Source organism: Aotus nancymaae, unplaced genomic scaffold (assembly GCF_030222135.1).
Source record: "Aotus nancymaae isolate 86718 unplaced genomic scaffold, 86718_ANA_hifiasm-v0.15.2.pri h1tg000018l, whole genome shotgun sequence".
In the NCBI taxonomy this organism is placed as follows: domain Eukaryota; kingdom Metazoa; phylum Chordata; class Mammalia; order Primates; family Aotidae; genus Aotus; species Aotus nancymaae.
Window position 1 is genome coordinate 5,959,702 of NW_026988430.1, and position 20,857 is coordinate 5,980,558.

Below are 20,857 nucleotides of genomic sequence, written 5' to 3' on the forward strand. Positions count from 1 at the left end.
ACATCGGGCACGACGGCTCACACCTGAAATCGCAGCACTTTGGGAGGCTGATGTGGGTGGATCATGAGGTCAGGAGTTCGAGACTGGCCTGGCCAACATGGTAAAACCCCATCTACAAAAATACAAAATTTTAGCTGGGCGTGGTGGTGCGTGCCTGTAATCCCAGCTACTCGGGAGGCTGAGGCAGGAGAATTGCTTGAACCCGGGAGGTGGAGGTTGTGGTGAGCTGAGATCGCACCACTACATTCCAGCCGGGGCGACAGAGTGAAACTACCTCTCAAAAGAAAAGGGGGTGGCTGGAGTGGGCAGGTGGGTGAGCAGATGCTGCTGCCGTCGGGGAGAGGAGTGCTTGCAGTGAGGCCCTGCGTCCTGGCGCCCACGTGGCCCCAGGTTCAACTCCAACACCGTGGTTCTCACTGAGGACAGCGAGAGCGCCATGGGGTCCAAATTCAGACACCAACGCCCGGCAGCCCACACCACAGGGCAGGCGGGTGTCTAAGGGCTCCCCCTGTGGGGAAGGGCCCGGGCCTCCGGCTGCAAGGGCTCAGGAGGGAGCAAGTCCGAGGACTGAGCCTTTGGTGAGAGGGAACCTGGGGCCAGGTGGCTGCTCCCTTCACATGGGGTGATAGTGTCCGGTGAGAAAATCAACCTCTTTTCACATGAGAAAAAAAAGGGGGCTTCTCCTGAGATGCCGGCTGGGTAGCTGAGTAGGCGGCAGAGCTAAATGCTGTACTAAAAATTGGCCAGGCGTGGTGGCTCACGCCTGTAATCCCAGCACTTTAGGAGGCCAAGGTGGAAGGATTACCTGAGGCCAGGAGTTCAAGACCAGGTGAAAGCCCCATCTCTACTAAAAAATATAAAAACTAGTCAGGCGTGGTAGCACACCCCTGTAGTCCCAGCTACTTGGGAGGCTGAGGCAGGAGAATCACTTGAACCCGGGAGGCAGAGGTTGCAGTGAGCCGAGATTGCACCACTGCACTCCAGCTGGAGTGACAGAGCAAGACTCCGTCTCAAAAAGGAAAAAAAAAAATAAAGGCTTTATTTATGTGATAAATGTGCATTATCTTATGTAATCCTCTTAACAATTACCTGGTGAGCTCCATCATCCCCCTTTTACGGAGGAGTAAACTGAGGCAGGGGAAGATGAACTCACTTGCTCACTGTCACACAGTCAGCTGATGGTGACGCTGGGATCTGAACACAGCGGCCTGAGTCCGCACGCAGCTCTTCCGTCCCCCTCCAACCTGCCTGTAGCCGAGTGTTTTGACCTCATTTCAACACAGCCACTGTGTCCAGGGCTACCAGCAAAGAATCAGGTCTATGTCAGCCTGACACGCAGGCCGGCTCAGGGATAACACAGTCTGCACACATCTATGGTGAGTTGACTCACACGGCCTCACACCATGCTGGGAAGCAGGCCCTCATATCCCAATTTTACAGATGGGGAAACTGAAGCTCCGAGCGGCCACATGACTGGCCAAGGCCGCACGGCTGTGAGTGGCAAACCTGGGACCCCGGCGGTCTGGTCTCAAGACACTGCCCCTCTCTTGCTACTGACTCAGTCAGTCATGCTACAGTGCACATACTTTTTTTTTTTTTGAAACAGAGTTTCACTCTTGTTTGTTTCCCAGGCTGGAGTGCACTGGTGCCATCTCAGCTCACTGTAACCTCCGCCTCCCAGGTTCAAGCAATTCTCCTGCCTCAGCCTCCGGAGTAGCTGGGATTACAGGCATGCACCATCATGCCTGGCTAATTTTGTATTTTTTAATAGACACGGGGTTTCTCCATGTTGGTCAGGCTGGTCTTGACCTCCTGACATCAGGTGATCTGCCCACCTCAGGCTCCCAAAATGCTGGAATTACAGGCGTGGGTCACCACGCCCAGCTTTCTTTCTTTCTTTTTTTTTTTGAGAGAGTCTCGCTCTGTCACCCAGGCTGGAGTGCAGTGGCGCAGTCTCCGCTCACTGCAACCTCCACCTCCCAGGTTCAAGCGATTCTCCTGCCTCAGCCTCCCGAGTAGCTGGGATTACAGGCACCCCCACCATGCCCAGCTAATTTTTGTATTTTTAGTAGAGATGAGGTTTCACCATGTTGGCCAGGCTGGTCTCAAACTCCTGACCTCAGGTGATCCGCCCGCCTTGGCCTCCCAAAGTGCTGGGATTACAGGCGTAAGCCACCATGCCTGGCCTCACTGCACCTCAGCGGGCAGGTTCCTGAGGTCACAGGCCATGAGAAGCAGCAGCTACAAGTGAAGGCAGCTGTCAGAACTCGCCCAGTTGGAGCAGGAGAATGGCACCAATCTGGGCAGGCGGAAGGACAGGAATCGCATGCACAGAGGTCTCACGCCAAAGGGTGTGCAGGTGGACGGCCGACGGCAGCAGCGGGACCACAGCCTGAGCGCCTGCCTGCGGTGCACAGAACTGCTGGAGCACCCAGGTGGACCCACCGTGGGGCGCACTCGGCCCCTCATCCTTCACGCCACAGGTCAGCCTGGAAACAATCGCGCAGTGGGGTAGGTCACCTTCTGGAATGGACTGAAAAGGATTATCTCACCTAAGAAGGGCAGGTATCACTTTATGAAGCGGATTCCAAGTATGCCATGCCTGTGTGTGCCGAGCTGCAGGTAAGATGACTTCCCACCATGGACTGTGTCCCAACACGTGGGAGCAGCATGGCCACCCCTGAGGAAGCTGTTGTCCATCCCTACAAGGGATTCTAGGCAGCTTTGACCATGCACAATGGAGGGCTACAGGCAAGAGCGAAGATTAACCTCAAGATGTAAATTTAACCAGGAAAGGGCAGGTCACAGAGAAACACTGACAATGTGATTCTTCTTTTTGTTCTTTTTTTAAATTTGTGTTTATTTATTTATTTTAAAGTAGGGATGGAGTTTCGCCATGTAGCCCAGGCTGGTCTCAAACTCCTGGGCTCAGGCGACCTGGCCGCTTTGGTGTCCCAGAGTGCTGGGGTGACAGGCGTGAGTCCTGCGCCCGGCCCTCCGGTTAGTCTTTATTAAACCAAGCCAGACGATGCGCATGCTGTTTGCATATGTGCTACGTGTCACATATAACACAGAAAACGGCTGGGCACGGGGCTCACACTTGTCATCCCAGTCCTTTGGGAGGATAAGGCATGTGGATCACCTGAGGTCAGGAGTTTGAGACCAGCCTGGCCAACATGGTGAAATCCCATCTCTACTAAAAATACAAAAATTAGTGGGGCATGGTGGTGGGTACCTGTAATCCTAGCTACTCAGGAGGCTGAGGCAGGAGAATCGCTCGAATCCGGGAGGCAGAGGTTACAGTGAGCCAAGATCACGCCACTGCACTCCAGCCTGGGCAACAGAGCGAGACTCAGTCTCAAAAAAAAGGAATTGGGCCAGGCACGGTGGCTCACAGCTGTGATCCCAGCACGGCAGGCCAAGGCGGGCAGATCCGAGGTCAGGAGACCCAGACCATCCTGGCCAATGTGGTGAAATCCCATCTCTACTAAAAACACAAAAAATTAGCAGGGTGTGGTGGCAGGAACCTGTAGTCCCAGCTACTGGGGAGGCTGAGGCAGGAGAATCGCTTGAACCCAGGAGGCGGAGGCTGCAGTGAGCCGAGATTGTGCCGCTGCACTCCAGCCGGGGTGACAAGAGCCAAATGCTGTCCCGCCTCCCCGCAAAAAGGAATCAAAAGTGCATAGGGCTCGTCCAAGCCTTACAAGTTACAGCTGAGGACACAGAGGGCTGGCCTGGGAGCGGCAGAGTGGGAGTAAAAACCCAGTCTCCTGCCTCCCGGTGCAGCCAAGTCCAGTCATAGCCACGGCCCCAAAGTGCCCCAGAAGGAAGACTGAAGCCTGCGCAGAGCAGGGGGCCTGCCTGGGACTTGCATCCTCGGTGAAGAGCGGGGACTCTTCGGGCTTGTGCCCTGGACCCACAGCAGTCTGGTGAAGCCAAGGGACCTTTCTCTGAAGAATGTTTGCAAACGTATAAAACCAAAATCTGCAGGATTACAAAGGAAACCAGCCATATTAAAATGCTGTCCTAGTCACGGAAACTCTGAGGAGTCCAAGAGAAACACATATGTGGCACTCACGCACAGCAAGCACTCAGGGCAAGCCACGACGCTCACCACCGTTAATACTCAGAACCCCATCCACGTCCTCGGCTTGGGGCCGTGGGGCGGAGGAGGGAGAGCCAGGGACCCATGCCTTTGAGTCAGAGCCTGGTCTCTCTCGGCCGAGGGATGAGGATGCTGGCCCTGAGCTGCAGGCCCCATGAGTGATGCTGCCGTCATAAGTGCCTTCTGCGGGGAACAGGTCCCTCAGAGCTGAGAGAGAGGGGCCCCAGCAGGCCCTGCCTGGAGACGGGGAGGTAAAGCGCAGGAGAAAATGCCAACATCAGCAGGGCAGAGCCCGGCCAGGTCCGCTGTCCCTCTCTCTGGTAGGAGATTCAAGCATCGCTTGAACCCAGGAGGTGCACTGAAATCGTACCACGGCACTCCAGCGTGGGCGACAGAGCACGAATCTGTCTCAAGACAAAACTAAAAACAAAACCAAAACAGAAAAAAGAACAGACTAACACAGCCTCTCATGGGCCAGGAGCTTGCACATTATTTAGGCAATAGAGTTTGGACGGTTGTATGAATCTCGTGTTGAAATCTGCCCCGTGTTGCAGCTGGGGCCTGATGGAAAATGCAGGTCGTGGAGGCGGCTCCCCTGTGACAGGCTTGGTGCTGTCCTCTGGGGAATGAGCGCGTTCTCCCTCTAGAGTTCCCTCCTTATCCGATTATTCAAGGGTCCAGAGCCTCCCCCGCCCCCCTGCATGGGATGCCTGCTCCCCTTCCCCTCTGCCATGATTGGAAGCCCCCTGAAGCCTCACCAGAAGCAGATACCGGTGCCATGCTTCCTGTACAGCCTGCAGAACTGGGAGCCAAATAAACCTCTTTTCTTTGTAAATTACCCAGTCTCGAGTCTTCCATTACAGCAACACAAAACAGACTAACAGGCTGGATGCAGTGGCTCATGCCTGTAATCACAGCACTTTGGGAGGCCAAAGTGGGTGGATCCTCATTTGAGGTCAGGAGTTCAAGACCAGCCTGGGCAACATGGTGAAACACCATCTCTGCTAAAAATACAAAAATTAGCCGAATGTGGTGGCAGGTGCCTGTAATCCCAGCTACTTGGGAGGCTGAGGCAGAAGAATCGCTTGAATCTAGGAGGCAGAGGTTGCAGTCAGTGAGCCGAGATCGTGCCACTGCACTCCAGCCTGGGCGACAGAGCGAGACTCTGTCTAAAAAAAAAAAAAAAAATGGACTAACACACTAATGCAGCCTCTTATGGGGCCAGGCACTCACACAGTATTTAAACAAAGTTCATCAAATGTCAGCTCTGCAACTGCAGAGTAAGTAATTATACCCCAAATACAGATGAGGACACAGGCTCAGAGGTGTAACAGCTCCATAGACTCCGTACTGACACCTACATCTCTCTGACACTGAATCCGACGTTCATTCATTCACTTGGCAAATACTTCTCATGTTTCAGGCACTGTTCCCATGGCTGGAGGATGACCGTGCCACACAGACCAAACGTCTGCCCTTTGGAGCTGTGTTCACGCAACAGCTGCACGCCAAGTGAGTACGAGGCCCTGGGGAGGGAGGTGGCACAGGTGACTCAGCAGGGCCCACCCCCGGGAGCTCACGTTCAGGTGAAAAGAGGTGTTGCCATTCTCTGCTGAGGAAAGTGGGGGAGGACAGATGTAGTGCCTCCGAGAACATATTCTACCACGAATTGTCAGAGCTTGTAACAGGTCCACGCTTCACAAAGGAAACTTCACTTACATGGAAATCTCCCAAGGTGGGTTGCCTGTATGGTGGAGATAGTCATCCCAACAAGCTGCTGCTCTCTAGCCCCCACCTCTGGGAGTGTGGCAGATGGGTGCCTTGACTGACAGAAGGGAGCAGGTGTAGCTGGACCTCCCTGCCTTCTAAGTGTCTATGGATTCCATCCCTTCTCAGAGACACAAGGCGGGGACTCCCAAGTCTCGTCTCCTTCCCAGCACCTATCCTGGGTTTTGCAGGAAACCTCCGTCACACACAAGTCCATTCATTCATTCATTCATTCATTCACAGACAGAGTCTTGCACTGTCACCAGGCACCAGGCTGGAGTGCAGTGGTGCAATCTCGGCTCACTGCAACCTCCGCCTCCCAGGTTCAAGCAATTCTCCTGCCTCAGCCTCCTGAGTAGCTGGGACCACAGGAGTGCACCATCACGCCCACCTAACTTTTGTATTTTTTAGTAGAGATGGGGTTTCACCACGTTGGCCAGGATAGTCTCGATCTCTTGACCTCAGATGATCCATCAGCCTCGGCCTCCCAAAGTGCTGGGACTACAGGCATGAGCCACCATGCTCGGCCAATTTTTTGTATTTTTATTAGAGACAAGTTCTCTCTCTGCTTTCCAGGCTCGTCTCAAATTCCCAGCCTCAAGTGATCCTCCTGCCTCAGCCTCCCAATATGCCCAGCCACATGGGATATATTTATACTTAAAAATTATTCATTGTTTATCTAAAATGCTAATTTAACCGGGCGTCCTTATTTTTATTTGCTGAAAAATTCAGCAGCGCTTTCGGTGTGGTTGGTGAAGTTGTTCCCATTCTGAATGTGAGAAGAACAAAGCTCACTAGAGCATAAGTAACTGGCTGGAGGTCACAGGTCAAGCAGGTGTCAAGAACCAGGCTCTTGGTCTGCAGAGCTGCCTCCTCCCAGCCCCGTGACAGGTCTGGCGCCGGAGAACCGGGCCCTGAGCGCCTTCCCCCTGTCCAAAAATGACCCTCAGCCCCTGGAGGCGAGCCTGGGAACTGGAGGAGCCATTTTCTCATGGGGAGAGTGTGCTGGGGAGGCGTCCTTGGGTGGGTGGCTGGGGGCAGGTGCAGGTGCAGGAGAGAGCTGCAGCCAGCCAGGGTGGCACCCACAGACCTCCCGGGAGCCGCCACTGCCTGGGGCTGGGACCTGGGGGCAAAACGCCAGAGAAAACTCCAGAAGGTCCAGAGGAAACCCCTCAGGAAGCCCTGAAATAGTTCCACAGCCAGAGTGAAAACATGTTTGCTTCCTTTTTTTCTCCTGACAATAAGTTTTGCTGTTGTCACCCAGGCTGGAGTGCAGTGGTGCGATCTCAGCTCACCGCAGCCTCCGCCTCCCAGGTTCAACCGATTCTCCTGTCTCAGCCTCCCAAGTAGCTGGAATTACAGGCATCCGCCACCACACCCGGCTAATTTTGTATTTTTAGTAGAGACGGGGCTTCACCATGTTTGGCCAGGCTAGTCTTGAACTCCTGACCTCAGGTGATCCTCCTGCCTTGGCCTCCCAAAGTGCTGGGATTACAGGCGTGAGCCACTGCACCCGGCTCCAGAATGAAAACTTTCAGATGAGAGCAGCTGTGAGGGTGGCATGGCCTCTTTGATTCCAGGTCGTAGACCCCAGTGCCTGGCAGCTTGGCCCAGCTGGCAGGGACACCCCCCTAGAGCCCACGCAGATGGCCCGGCCCCCCACCCCCAGACAGCCTGCACGGTCCTCACCTCCACTCTCCCAGACCCTAAGGTGGAGGTTCACTTCCATCATTCTCAGCTCTATTTTTACGCAAAGGTGGTAAGGAGGACAAATGTCCAAAGCTGGACAGCAAAGTCACCTGAGTCCACGCAGCTGTGAGGCTGAGCTTTTCTGTGAGCAGGGTCAGAAAAGGGCTCCGGCCTGCGGGGCGCTGCTCTCCAGGGCTAGCCAGGAGTCTAGGTCTAGCGCCCAATCCCTGGCCAGCGACACCCAGGCAGGGACACTCAGCCTCCTCCTCACCCGACCAAGAAAGGTCAGTAGCATCCCCCAGGCAGAGGAATAGTGCATGACAGGCACCAAACTGTGAACCCGCGTGGCGTTCCTAGGAAACCGGGGAGAGGGTCAGCGCAGCTGGGGGCTGGGGTGTGGTAGCAGGTGCCAGGAAGGGAGGCCGCGCTGGAGATGGGTTGCAGCCAGTCTCTGTAAAGGCTCCCATCTTGTGCTAAGGAGTCTGGAGTTTACCCTCCAGGAAGGAAGGAGCCACGGAGGCTTGGAGGGCGATGCTTCAGGTGCCGGGTCCTTCCCGCCCAGTGTGGGCAGTGCAGGCCTCACCTGGGCTTGGTGGAAATGGAGAATCCAGGCCGGGCGCGGTGGCTCTCAACTGTAATCCCAGCAGCCGGATCACCTGAGGTCAGGAGTTCGAGACCACCCTGGCCAACGTGGCAAAACCCCATCTCTACTAAAAATACAAAAAAATTAGCTGGCTGCGGTGGTAGGTGCCTGCAGTCCCAGCTACTTGGGAGGCTGAGGCAGGAAAATCACTTGAATCCAGGAGGCAGAGGTTGCAGTGAGCGAAGATCATGCCAGTGCACTCCAGCCTGGGCAACTTTTTTTGAGACTCCTCCTCAAAAATAAATAAATAAATAAATGGATAAGAAAGTGGTAAGTGATGTGGCCCAGAGCAAGCAGCCCTAGGGATTCTGGTCCAGGATCTCTAAGGCCACTGCTAGAATCAGGCCTGGAGGGCTTCCTGGAGGTGGTGGTAGCTGAGCTGAGGCCTGAAGCTGGTTAGGAGATCCTTGGAGCACAGAGGTTTGCAGGATGGTGAAAGGACAACATCTGGCTAGAGGACAGCAGCCTGCTGGGGTGCTGGGAAATAGAAATGGGTAACAAGAGGGTTCCCCAGTCTGGACTCAGAAAGGCAGTGACCCACTGAACCTACTGAAAGTTTCTGGGCAAAGGAGAGAAATAGGTTTAGTGTCACCACAGGCGATTGGAAAGGGAGTGGCGTCCATCACTCAGGGAGGGGCTTGAGGACAGACACCTCAGGCACCGGCCACAGTCCCACTGCCGCTGGAACCTGCAGCTCCTCTCCAGCCAGTGTGCACTCCGTCCTTCCTTCCCAGGGAGCAGGACATGGAATCTGCTCCCGCCATTTCTGAAGATTCTACACTCAAAGATGGCACATGGTGCCCAGCTCACCTAGTCCTCCCAAGGGGCAGCGCAGGCCAGGAGCTGCTGGGGGGTCTGCGAAATGCCTGCTGGCCTTGACCATGGCAAAGTGGCTGTTTCAGGCGGTGGGGCGGACGCCAGCGGGTCTCTCGTCACCCTCCACACGACGCGCTTTCTGCTCCACTAACACCGAAGTCGCCCCTCAGGGGAGAGAGGAGGCAGGGAGGGCGCGGGTATGCCTAGACGAGGCACTTACAAAGCCAGATGACGCCCGAGCTTCCGCCACGAGGAGGAGGCGAGCAGAGGGCAGAGGAAACCTCGCGAGTCCCCCGCATGCGGCCCCCCGTGGCAGAAGTCACCAGCAGAGGCCAAGAACAACGGTCGCCTTCTCATCCTTAAAATCAGGCCAACCGCCTTTCCTACGCTGACCTCACGGCGCCTGAGAACAGCAGCTGGACCCCAGTACCCGTGAGGTGTCCAATCAGTCGCTTTATTTTTATTCCTATGGGGAAGCGGCTGAAAAGATCTGTGTCAGGGGTGCCTTTCACCTGGCCGGGAGCCAGAGCGACGGAAGGGTCCCGCTTGGCTTGCGGTCCCCACCACAGGCGGCTGCGTGAAGGTGTGAGCCCCCAGGCCACGCCTTCCCCCAGGGGGCTGGGCCCTCAGCAGGGGACTCTCCAGGCTCTTGGGCCCTCTGGGTGGGAGTGGCGCTGGGGGCCTGCACCACGTGGCCCATCATTAACATGCTGAGCGCGGGTGAGTTCAAACTCAGCATCTGGCTCTGTGGCCCAGCAGGCCCGGGGCTCGGCAAAGGACCTTGGTGCTCAGTGGCCTGGTTTCTGGCTGAGGGCTCTTTCCTTTCCTTTTGAAACTGTGGAAGTGGATTTGAAAAGGCTGGAGAGCAGGGCCAGGACTCTCGGGCTGTGCCAAGTCCCCACGTCCTCGCCCCTGGCCTTGCTCTGGAAACTGGGCACCGGCCCTCTCCACCCCCTCCTCCTGGGTGTCTGTGTTTGTGTCAGGGGAGTGTGTGTGTATGTGAGCAGTCAGCACTTCCTGCCAATAATCCCAGGAACAAGGTAACACAGGACATGAGTGGCAGGCACGTGGGCTCCAAGTGCCCATGGGGAGATCTCCTGAGGCTCAGCCTCCCAGGAAGAGGCAGCCCAGCTGGCAGATGCTTCCAGAGACCTGGGGGAAGAGGGAGGTCCTGATATCTCAGGGGTTCAGGGGCAAGACACACTCTTCACGACTGTCATTCTAGCTAAAGAAATGACCCCAGATCAATCCACCTCAGTGAGAGAAATCCCAGCTGCCAAGGGCCCCCCAGCACCACTGAGAAGGGTAAGGAAGCATGGGAGAAAAAACCCAGTTTAGAGTCGGGGCAGCCCAGCGCAGAGCTCCCAGCTTGTAGTCGACAGCCTTGAATTCATTCATTCATTCATACATTTATATTTATTTATTTATTTTGATACAGAGTCTCACTCTGTTGCCAGGCTGGGGTGCAGTGGCACAATTTCAGCTCACTGCAACCTCTACCTCCTGAGTGCAAGCAATTCTCCTGCCTCAGCCTCCTGCGTGGCTGGGACTACAGGCACCCACAGCCATGCCCAGCTCATTTTTAAATTTTTAGAAAAGACGAGGTTTCACCATGCTGGCCAGGCTCGAACTCCTGACCTCAAGTGATCCACCTGCCTCAGCCTCCCAAAGTGCTGGGATTACAGGTGTGAGCCACTGCACCTGGCCTAATCATTTTTTTAAAGAGAGACAGGATCTTGCTATGTTGCCCGGGCTGGTCTCAAACTCCTGGACTCAAGCGATTCTCCCACCTTGGCCTCCCAATGCACTGGGATTACTCTCAACCCCAGGGCATACCCTTGCATGGTACACACTGGAGACGAGTCACTGTGCCTGGCCAATTAATTCCTAACTTCCCTGAGCCCCGGTTTCCTTCCCTATAAAGCAGAGGTTAATAATTCTAAGATGGGGGACAGGCAGCATTAACTGTGAAGTGCCTGGGCCAGTGTAGACACATGGCAGGTACTCGGTTGGTACTGGCTATCCTTGTGACTGCTGTTGCGAGCTGAATGGGCACTAGAGTCAGGGAGAGATGAGATTTGATGCAGTTGGAACTGCAAGACCCTCAGCAATAACCTCTCAGGGCCTCAGTTTCCTCATCCATAGAACAGGTGGATGACAACAGTTACCCTTTTTGGGTTGTTAGAATAATGTACAGAAAGTACCTAGCACCAGCTGGGCGCTGTGGCTCACGCCTGTAAACCCAGCACTTTGAGAGGCCAAGGCAGGCAGATTACTTGAGGTTTGAGGAGTTTGAGACCAGCCTGGCCCACGTGCTGAAACCCTGCCTCTATTAAAAATACAAAAATCAGCTGGGTGTGGTTGTGGTTGCCTGTAATCCCAGCTACTCAGGAGGCTGAGGCAGGAGAGTCACTCAAACCCAGGAGGCGGAGGTTGCAGTGAGCCAAGATTCTGCTACTGCACTACAGCCTGGGCGACAGAGAAAGATTCCATCTCAAAAAAAAAAAAAAAAAAAAACACACACACACCCCTAGCACAGCATCTGGCACATAGTGTGGCTGATTAAATGTTATGTTCTCTCTTCCCTTTTTTTTTTGAGATGGAGTTTGCTCTTGTTGCCCAGGCTGGAGTGCAATGGCACAATCTCGGCTCTCCGCAACCTCTGCCTCCCAGGTTCAAGCGATTCTCCTGTCTTAGCCTCCCTAGTAGCTGGGATTACAGGCGGCTGCCACCACGCCCAGCTAATTTTTGTGGTTTTAGTAGAGATGGGGTTTCACCATGTTGGCCAGGCGGGTCTCGAACTCCCGACCTCAGGTGATCCGCCTGCCTCAGCCTCCCAGAGTGTGGGTATTACAGGTGTGAGCCAGCGTGTCAGCCTCTCTCTTCCATTCCTTCTAGACCAAATGAAAAAATCTGATGTCTATGAACCCAGCAGGACCAATGGACTTTCTTTTCGCTGGGGAGACCCCAGGATGAGGGTTCTACATTCCTCTATAGAAGCCAGACACACTTCCCAAAGAGGGCCCCATGGGCGCCATGGCACAGAACAACTCCAGGGGGCACCCTTGCGGCGAACACACCGCCACCCTGACCCCGAAACTTCCAGAGGGTTCTTCCTCCTAAAACCTCGCCTTCAAGTGAGACACGCACTCAGAAAGATGATGCACAGCTATTTGGGCCCCGAGGTAATTCACGCTGAGGGGTAACCACAAGCGAGAAAGTCAATTGCGGCTGTGGGGAGTAGATGCTCCCAGCCAGATAAATAACTGGCTTAATTACACGCGTCTTCGGTCCCCGTAATCTCGATCCATTAAACCTCTGCTGCTGCCCAGGGGGCGCTGCCCAGGAGCAAGGGGTTAGCCAGACACTCACAGGAGCGGTTCTCCACCCGTGAAGGTTGTGATGCCCACATCCTTCCCCAACAGCCCTGAGTAAACCCACGGATCCCTGGTCAGTGCGGGCTTCCCTAGGCAGCACCAGCTCCACTGAAACCCAGGGAGGCCGCGGCCATGCTGCCCAGAGTGACCGGGACTCTGAGCTCCCTTGCACTGGTTTACCTGAGGCCTCCCAGCCACCCAAGCCTTTCCTTTTTTTTTGAGACTGAGTCTCACTCTGTTACCAGGCTGGAGTGTGATGGCGAGATCTCAGCTCACCGCAACCTCCGCCTCCTGGGTTCAATCGATTCTCCTGCCTCAGCCTCCCGAGGAGCTGGGACAACAGGCGTGTACCACCATGCCCAGCTAATTTTTTTTTGTATTTTTAATAGAGATGGGGTTTTCCATGTTGGCCAGGATGGTCTTGAACTCCTGACCTCGTGATCCGCCCACCTCAGCCTCCTAAAGTGCTGGGATTATAGGAATTAGCCACCACCTCGGGCCCATCCAAGCCTTTCTAGAGCCCTGGCTCACCTTAGGCAAAATGCCCAGGGCAGGGGGTGGGATTGGGCGTTATCTTCTGCCTCCATCTGGGGGTGCATTTCATAGTCTGCCTGTGGCCCCATTTCTTTCTCCTCCCCCTTCACAGGGTCTGGGTCAGGTTCTCCGGGGGCTCTGGAGACCCACGGAACGCCCCGCCACCTCCCAGGAGCGCCATGGCCCAGCTGACCATATCTTGCCCTAAGAAATGCAAGTTCTACCCACGGCGGCAACTGACTCTCTCACTTGCAGAGACAAGCCAAGGCCACCCATCACAAACAGCCTCCCCATCACAGTCCCAGAGACGGGGGAGCTGCAGAACTCTCCCTGTACAAACGGTCACTGGGAGGAAAGTGCCGGGAACATAGAGGGAACATAGAAGGCAGCAGGTCCCCGCCCCCGCACACCACCTCAGCCCGCCCACCACCAAGGCCCGGCGGGGCAGCGGGCACGGGGTTGCCTTGACACTGCCCGCCCTTGGTTTCCCCCAGAGGGCTCAGGCTGAGCCAAGCAGCTGCTGCAAACCCTGGCAGTGAGGTCTTCCAGTCACAAGCCCCAGCAAAGCCAAGGCTCCCTTGGGGGGTCTCTGACACCACCACAAGTGACTCCAATTACCAAATCCATACACCAGGACACTCCTGAATGGGCCGGCTCACAAGTTCCAGCCAACGGGGATTCCTGCTGGAGGGAGGAGTTCAAGGAGCCGAGAACTCAAGTGTCCTTTCCCGTCCGCACTCAGGCACCAACACCCACCGAGGGTCTGTGCAGGAGGCACTGGAGGAGGCACCACCTCGGAGCTGGTCAGATGCCCTGATGCCCTGGTCACAGTCCCTGCCCCTTCCTAAGCCACGTGCCAGCCTTTCCCACTCCCTCAAGCCATGCACGGTGGCGCAAGCCTTTCCTGGAGGAGTCGGACAGCTGAGCAGCTCGACAGCACTCCTCATCTTCCAAGCACTTTATAAATATGAATTAATCCACACAACAGCCACAAGAGGCATCACGTTCTCCCTTTACAGATGGGTGGACACAAGGAGGGACCCGGAACTGTCCCAGGAAGCCAACTGTGCCTCAGACAGAGAACAAGTCTTCCATCCTCCCCCCAGGAGTGAGGCGGCACCTTCCCACCGTTCCCCTAGTTTCTCTCCCTGCAGCAGCATCTTCCAGCCAGTTCTCCACACATTGCCCTCCCTTTCCCGAAGAACAACAGGAGCGACAATCACAACCACAAAAACTTAAGTTTCTCTGAGTAGATGACTTCATTCTTCTGCCCAGCCCGCCTCTGAGACTAAGCAGCCATGCCGACTATGGGCTGGTGTGGAGAAAGGAATAAATTACCAGGCTATTCGTAGAACAAGCGAGCATCCGCCAGCAGGCGCTCCCCGCACACGTGGGCTGGTCTGATGCGCCGGAGAACTGACTGCTCTGATGAAATTGCAGACGGGCTGGCAGGCCCATGGCTCAGGCCGCGGTGTGGGGAATGCAGGACTGGGATGACAAACTGAGGCAGGCTCATGATCACCCGGACACAGGCTCGCATCCCCACTGCTCCAAACACTCTCCTGGCCCATGGATGAGGTACTGAGTCTATAAAGGACATGAAAATCTCACAAGAGACTGAAATAGCCCTCGGAAGCATTGCCTGGGGTGAGAGGCGTGAGCTCCGAAAGGCAGGCTCTCGTAACAGCAGATGGCCACGCTCTGCCTTCCTTGACGGCCAAGTGGCTGCAGGCTTTTGCCTGGCTCGGGAGGGAGGGTGTTTGCAGCCAGAACTAAATTGCCTGGGGCCAAATAGAGGCTGACATGGCAAAGGGAGAGGCCTTTGGTGCAACCTTCAGCGTCTCCTCTAAGTAAGTCCTAAACACATACTAAAGATTTTCCATTTGAAGAGGGGCCCGATTATCACCCTGCCTGGGGCACACATGTGTCTTCCTCCAGATCTGCCTGGAGAATCCAGGGACTGAGAAGGTTTCAGAGCACACCTCCGCCCCCACTGTGGGCTCCTCCACAGAACTTAACTCCAACCTAATCCCATGGGATAGGAAAACAAAAAAAGAGAGAAGATCAGAAGTGTTTAGTGGAGGCCGGGCATGGTGGCTCACGCCTGTAATCCTAGCACTTTGGGAGGCAGAGGTGGGTGGATCACCTGAGGTCAGGAGTTCAAGACCAGCCTGGCCATCATGGTGAAAGCCCATCTTTAAAAAAAAAAAAAAAAAAAAAATTATTAAAAAAAAAAAGAAGTGTTTAGTGGAAAGGGTGGCAAAAGACATAGAGGCGTTATGATAAAGCACACGTGGCCAGGCGCGGGGCTCACGCCTGTCACCCCAGCACTTTTCGCCAAAGCAGGAGGATCACCTGAGGTCAGGAGTTTGAGGCCAGCCTGGCCAACATGGCGAAACCCCATCTCTACTAAAAATACAAAAAATTAGCTGGGCACGGTGTAGACGCCTGTAATCCCAGCTACTCAGGAGGCTGAGGCAGGAGAATCGCTTGAAACCAGGAGGCAGAGGTTGCAGTGAGCTGAGATCACACCACTGCACTCCAGCCTGTGCAAGAGAGAGAGACTCTGTATGAAAAAAAAGAATACAGCCTCACAGAGAGCATCACCCCAGTCCCAGGGAAAGATCCTAGGTCAGGTGCTAGGGGTAAAGCTCACGTGGCTATATTGGTGCAGGCACGTGAGTGGTGCAGAGACAGGAAGCAGCATCGGTCACTCCAGGGCAAAGCGCTAGGCCCCCATCAGCCCCAGGCTGCCATGGCAGCTGGGATCCAACCCTCCTCCTTGAGCCAGACAAATCACACTTACCCCGGCCCTCCGGGACCTCTACCACAGGAGAGGCAGGGGATTTGCTGCCCACCCTCATCAAATGACCACCAAACCCATGATGGAAGTGGGCACACTCCTGCTGGCACAGATGCTATAACCATCGAGAATGAGCTGCCAACCCCAAAGGCAAGAAGTGTGTGAGGGGAGGGGCAGGCTGGCACCTCTGGAGCAGAGAGCCACCAGCCTCAGTGGGCTCAGAGCCTCAGCCATCCCTGCCTGGGCTCCACGCCTGGCCCCAGGTCCTACAAGAGGCACGGGGCCAGGTTGGGGTCAGAGTCGTTAAAGCCACTTATCCTCCCGGACCATTTCAGGGAGAACCCTGCAAAAGAGGGCCACAGAGAACAGTGTCCCCCATTCCGTGACATTCCAAGGCCTTGAATAAGCTAAGACATACCCAGGTGGCACTAGGGGTCCTCCTCATTCTTGTAGGGTACAATCTGAATTCCAGCTCAGCCATCTGTCACTTATGTGATCTGAGGTACATGATTTGTGCTGACTGAGCCTCTCACCCCTAATCTGTAAGAGTTGCAGAGTTGTGAGGTTTGGAGGGAATGGATACGAAGTGCCTAGCACAGATCAGGCTCAGTGGCTCACACCTGTAATCCCGGCACCTTGGGAGGCCAAGGTGGGGAGATTACCTGAGGTCAGGAGTTCAAGTCCAGCCTGACCAATACAGCGAAACCCCATCTCTACTAAAAAGACAAAAATTAGCCTGGTTGCGGTGGTGGTGCACTCCTGTAATCACAGCTACTCAGGAGGCTGAGGCTGGGGAATTGCTTGCATCTGGGAGGCAGAGGCTGCAGTGAGCCAAGATCGCACCACTCCATTCCAGCCTGGGGGGCAACAGAGGGAGACCCTGTCTCAAAGAACCAAAAAAAAAAAAAAAAAAAAAAGAAAGAAAGAAAGAAAGAAAAAAAGAAAGCAAGTGCCTATCCCAGTGGCTGCCACACAGCAGGTGCTCAGGAGATGCTATTATCACTGTTACCAGGAGCAGCGCCTGGAGAGGGGCAGGCAGGGAACCTCTAACACTGAGTCATTCCCATCTCTGAGAAGTCACACTGCCACCCCACACCCTGGGTGTACCCCCTTTATGACTCCTGATGGATCTGGCATTTGTGGGGATTTGTCACCCCAGGACTGCGAGCCTTGGAAGCAAACAGCTTCCCAGGAGGCGGAGGAACTTCCTCTGGGAGCCACAAACCATGCTGCCAGGCAAATGGTAGCTAGGGTATTTGTTTTAATTTAGGCTCTTGTCAAAAGGAAGCTTGATGGCTAAGAGCCCAAACATGACTGCGTACCACCCCCCAGAAGCTCCTGCTCCTGCTGCGGCTCTCGTCTCTGATACGGTGTTCTCAGGAGGGAGGCAGGGGCTCCTCACCTGTGGTCACATCAGTGCCCCCTCCCACCCACCATCCGGGCCACCCCAGGAGCCACCCAGAGGCCAGGGCAGCAGCAGAGGGTACACAGCTCAGGTGCCAGTCGGCCGGAATCAGGGCTGGTCCACAGAATCTAAGAGGCCTTGGCCTAATTCCCTTTTCTGCCATTCCTCTGGTCTGGAATTTTCAAGGTGGCCTCAGGCCATTTTGCTTTTTTGCTGCAGGCTTGTGGGGAAGAGGGCAAGGTATGAAAACTTGGAAACATCAGGTATCAGGTGGAAGGAGCGTTGTTCAGCCCAAGACGGCTAGAGACAGGTTTTCATAGGATTCCACGCTTCGGGAAATAGGGAAGCAAGGAGTGGGTTTTGCAAAGAGCCAGAAATATCCAGGCACAGAGGCAGCATGTGCATCTGAGGCATTGTGAGGATGGGGGTTTGCAAGCCACAGCTAAGAGAGGGGCACTAATCCCTCCTTCGGGTCAGGAGCCGATCTGCATCAGGGCTCTGAACAGATGCGTGCCCCTCTCACGCAGACACATGTGCACACACATGCCACGCAGCCGTGGGCGCTGACCTTCACCCAGCAGCGCTGGCCTCTGCAGGGGAAGGAGCAGATGGAGTGGCGGCGCCTGGCACAGGACCCATGCCCAGGGGAGCCAGGTTTGCCCCTTTGATGTTGAGAAACCAAAGCAGAGTGCACCATCACAAGGACAACTCCTGGAGGAGGGGAGGAAGGAACAGTGGATGGAGGAGGGGGCGGGGTGGAGAAGATGCAGGGAATGACCTGGACCCATGGGGATGCTGAGGTCAGAGGCTGAATCCTGGGTATCTCGGAGCCTCCTGGGTAAGACTTTGGGACTCAAGGTGTCACCCTTTTCTACTTCTCCCACCTCCCATATTATTATCAAGGAACTCGAACCGGGGTAACCCTTAACATGGGGCGCGGTGGCTCACGCCTGTAATCCCACCACTTTGGAAGGCGAGGAGGGCGGATCACCTGAGGTCAGGAGTTCAAGCCCAGCCTGGCCATCGTGGTGGAACGCTAACTCTAAAAAATACAAAAAATTAGCCGAGTATGGTGGCGCATGCCTATAATCCCAGCTACTCAGGAGGGTGAGGCAGGAGAATCACTTGAACCCGAGCGGGGGAGGTTGCAGCAGAGACTGAGCCGCTGCACTACAGCCTGGGCAACAAGAGAGAAACTCCATCTCAAAAAATAAAAATAAAATAACGCTCTTGTTCCATGGCATCCAGCGCCTAGAACCAGGCTGAACCAGCTCGACCTGGCTCCACCTGCCTCCCCCAACTCCTGCCTAGGAGATGCCCAGAGACAGTGGGAGGGTCGAATTAGCCGGACCAGGAAGGGTGAAATCCACCGCGTTCCTCCAAGCCTGGGGGACCCTCTTCTAATCCCCGCGGCGGGGAAGGTGTGGGTGGGAGGAGAAGGGGCGGTGCCGTTCAGGCCGCTGGAGCAGGTGCGGTGGGGGCGAGGGTGGGCGGCTCTCGGTTCCCCCCAAGCCCAATTACCCGCGATCAGCTACGCATCCCCCGGGGCCGCGCGAGAGCGAGCGCGTGACCCAAGCAGATCTGGGCGCGAGGGGGTGGAGAGTCCGGGCAGGTCTGTTTCCTCCCGAGGGTGGCGGTGCTGGAGAGGGTGGGGGCGGCGCCAAGGCTGCGGGAAAGGCCGTGAGCCGCGATTCTCGGCCCCCGCGGGTCTCTGCGCCACCGTCTCCCTCCTGCCCGATCCGGATCCCGGCCCCGGCCCCGAACCCCGGCGCCGACCCACACGACGGCCCCGGAGCCCCCGGGTGGGAAACTCAGGAGCCAAAGACTTTCCCAAAACGGCTTTTCGGCTTCAGCCTGGACAGAGAAGCCGCCAGCCGGGGCGGGGGCAGCGCCCGAGGGTCCCTCCCGCTCCGAGCCCGCAGCAGACTCACAACAGGTGGGAGGGGGCGGCGCGGCTCTCAGCGCGGTCCGCCCACGGTCCCCGCCCCCGGGCGCGGGATCCGCTCTGGGACGAGCCCCCCGGCCGAGCCTGCGGCGCCTGGACCTGGACCCCGCTCCCGCCCCCACCCCCGCCCCCACAGTGGCACGTACTGCTGTAGAGGGTGTCGATCCAGGACAGGCGCGCGAGGCCCCGGTGGCTGAGCGGCTCCATCCCGCGGCGACGGCGGCAGCTGGTCGGTCAGACGCGAAACCCGACCCTCATCTCACAACAAAGGAGGGAGGGAGGCGGGGGGCCCGAGGCCGAAGTTGAGGCGCGGCGGGGCGGGGAGCGCGGGAACTGGGTCCCGGGAGGAGCGCAGGGCGGCCGGGAGGGGCGCGGGCGGGCGGGCGGGCGTGCGGGGCGGGCGCCCCCTCAACCCTCCCGGCCCCGCAGCGGATCCCGGAGCCGACGAGCAACTTCCCGGGGCCGCGCGAGGGGGCGGGGCGGGGCCGGGCGCTGAGGCTCCGCCCCCCGCGGGACTCCCCCCAACACACCCGGGCGGGCTCGGTGGGCAGCGGGGCGCGCGACGTCTCCGGGCGGCGGCGCAGACCCCGGCCCCCCTCGTGCGCCCCCGCGCCGGGCTCGGCAGGATCCCGGGGAGCCGCAGACCGGGTGCCGGGGGCCCCCGCGCCCGCAGGGGTGACATCACCCGCCGATCTCCAAGCGCGGCTTCGGGGGCGGGAGCGGCGGCCGGGCCCCTCCCCAGCCAGGATCGCTGCAGCGCGAACCCGGAGAGCGTCCTGCACGCCGCGGGGAGGCGCCTCTTTCCTTCTGAACCTTCCCCGCCGCGTCTCCCACGCCCGTGACCTCTAGCGCGGCCGCTCCCGCCACTCACCGGGGGCTGGAGACGCGGGAGGCCCGAGGTCCGCGGGGGGCCGTGGGGACATGACCGTCCCGAGTGCGCCCCTCGGAGGACACACTGGAGCCAGGAGAAGCCCCAGAGTCTCCACAGTCCCCTCCAGGACCCCTCCTGGGGACCCCCAGCCTCATGTTCCCCTCCAGGACCCCTCCTGGGGACCCCCAGCCTCATGTTTCCCTCCAGGACCCCTCCTGGGGACCCCCCAGCCTCATGTTCCCCACCAGGACCCCTCCTGGGGACCCCAGCCTCATGTTCCCCTCCAGGACCCCTCCTGGGGACCCCCAGCCTCATGTTCCCCTCCAGGACCCCTCCTGGGGACCCCCAGCCTCATGTTTCCCTCCAGGACCCCTCCTGGGGACCCCCCAGCCTCATGTTCCCCACCAGGACCCCTCCTGGGGACCCCAGCCTCATGTTCCCCTCCAGGACCCCTCCTGGGGACCCCCAGCCTCATGTTTCCCTCCAGGACCCCTCCTGGGGACCCCCCAGCCTCATGTTCCCCACCAGGACCCCTCCTGGGGAACCCCAGCCTCACGTTCCTTTCCAAGACCCCTCCTGGGACCCCCAGCCATAGCCAGGAAGCCCACCATGTTTGCATCATCACCTACGAGTTGCAGGAAGTCGGGCTAAGAGGCCTGAGAACAGGACCTTGAGAGAGAGGGGTCTAACGAAGCCCCCCTCGCCCAAGGGCAGTAAAGAGATTGGGGGGCCCCATGCCTGTCCCCTGTGGGCTGGTTCAATGGGAGCTGTGGTGGCTTTCCCATAGACCACCTTGGGCCAGGCAACCCTGGAGCAGGGAAGGGAGGAGAGTCAGGCCAGAGGGGTCCAGGGCAGTGGGGCTGAAGCCCCTTCCTGAACCCAGGGGAAGGGCAACAGCGGGA

At 57.2% G+C, this 20,857-nt stretch overlaps 1 protein-coding gene across 1 annotated transcript in view; it reads right to left on the reverse strand.

The window, feature by feature from the left end:
• Positions 1 to 19,291, reverse strand: part of ABR (ABR activator of RhoGEF and GTPase) — a 159,275-nt gene extending 139,984 nt beyond the window's left edge. The window contains exon 1 of the mRNA XM_064378165.1: positions 19,231 to 19,291. Coding sequence (XP_064234235.1) covers positions 19,231 to 19,291 — 61 coding nt within the window. The remainder of the gene's footprint in view (positions 1 to 19,230) is intronic.
• Positions 19,292 to 20,857: the final 1,566 nt, after the last annotated feature.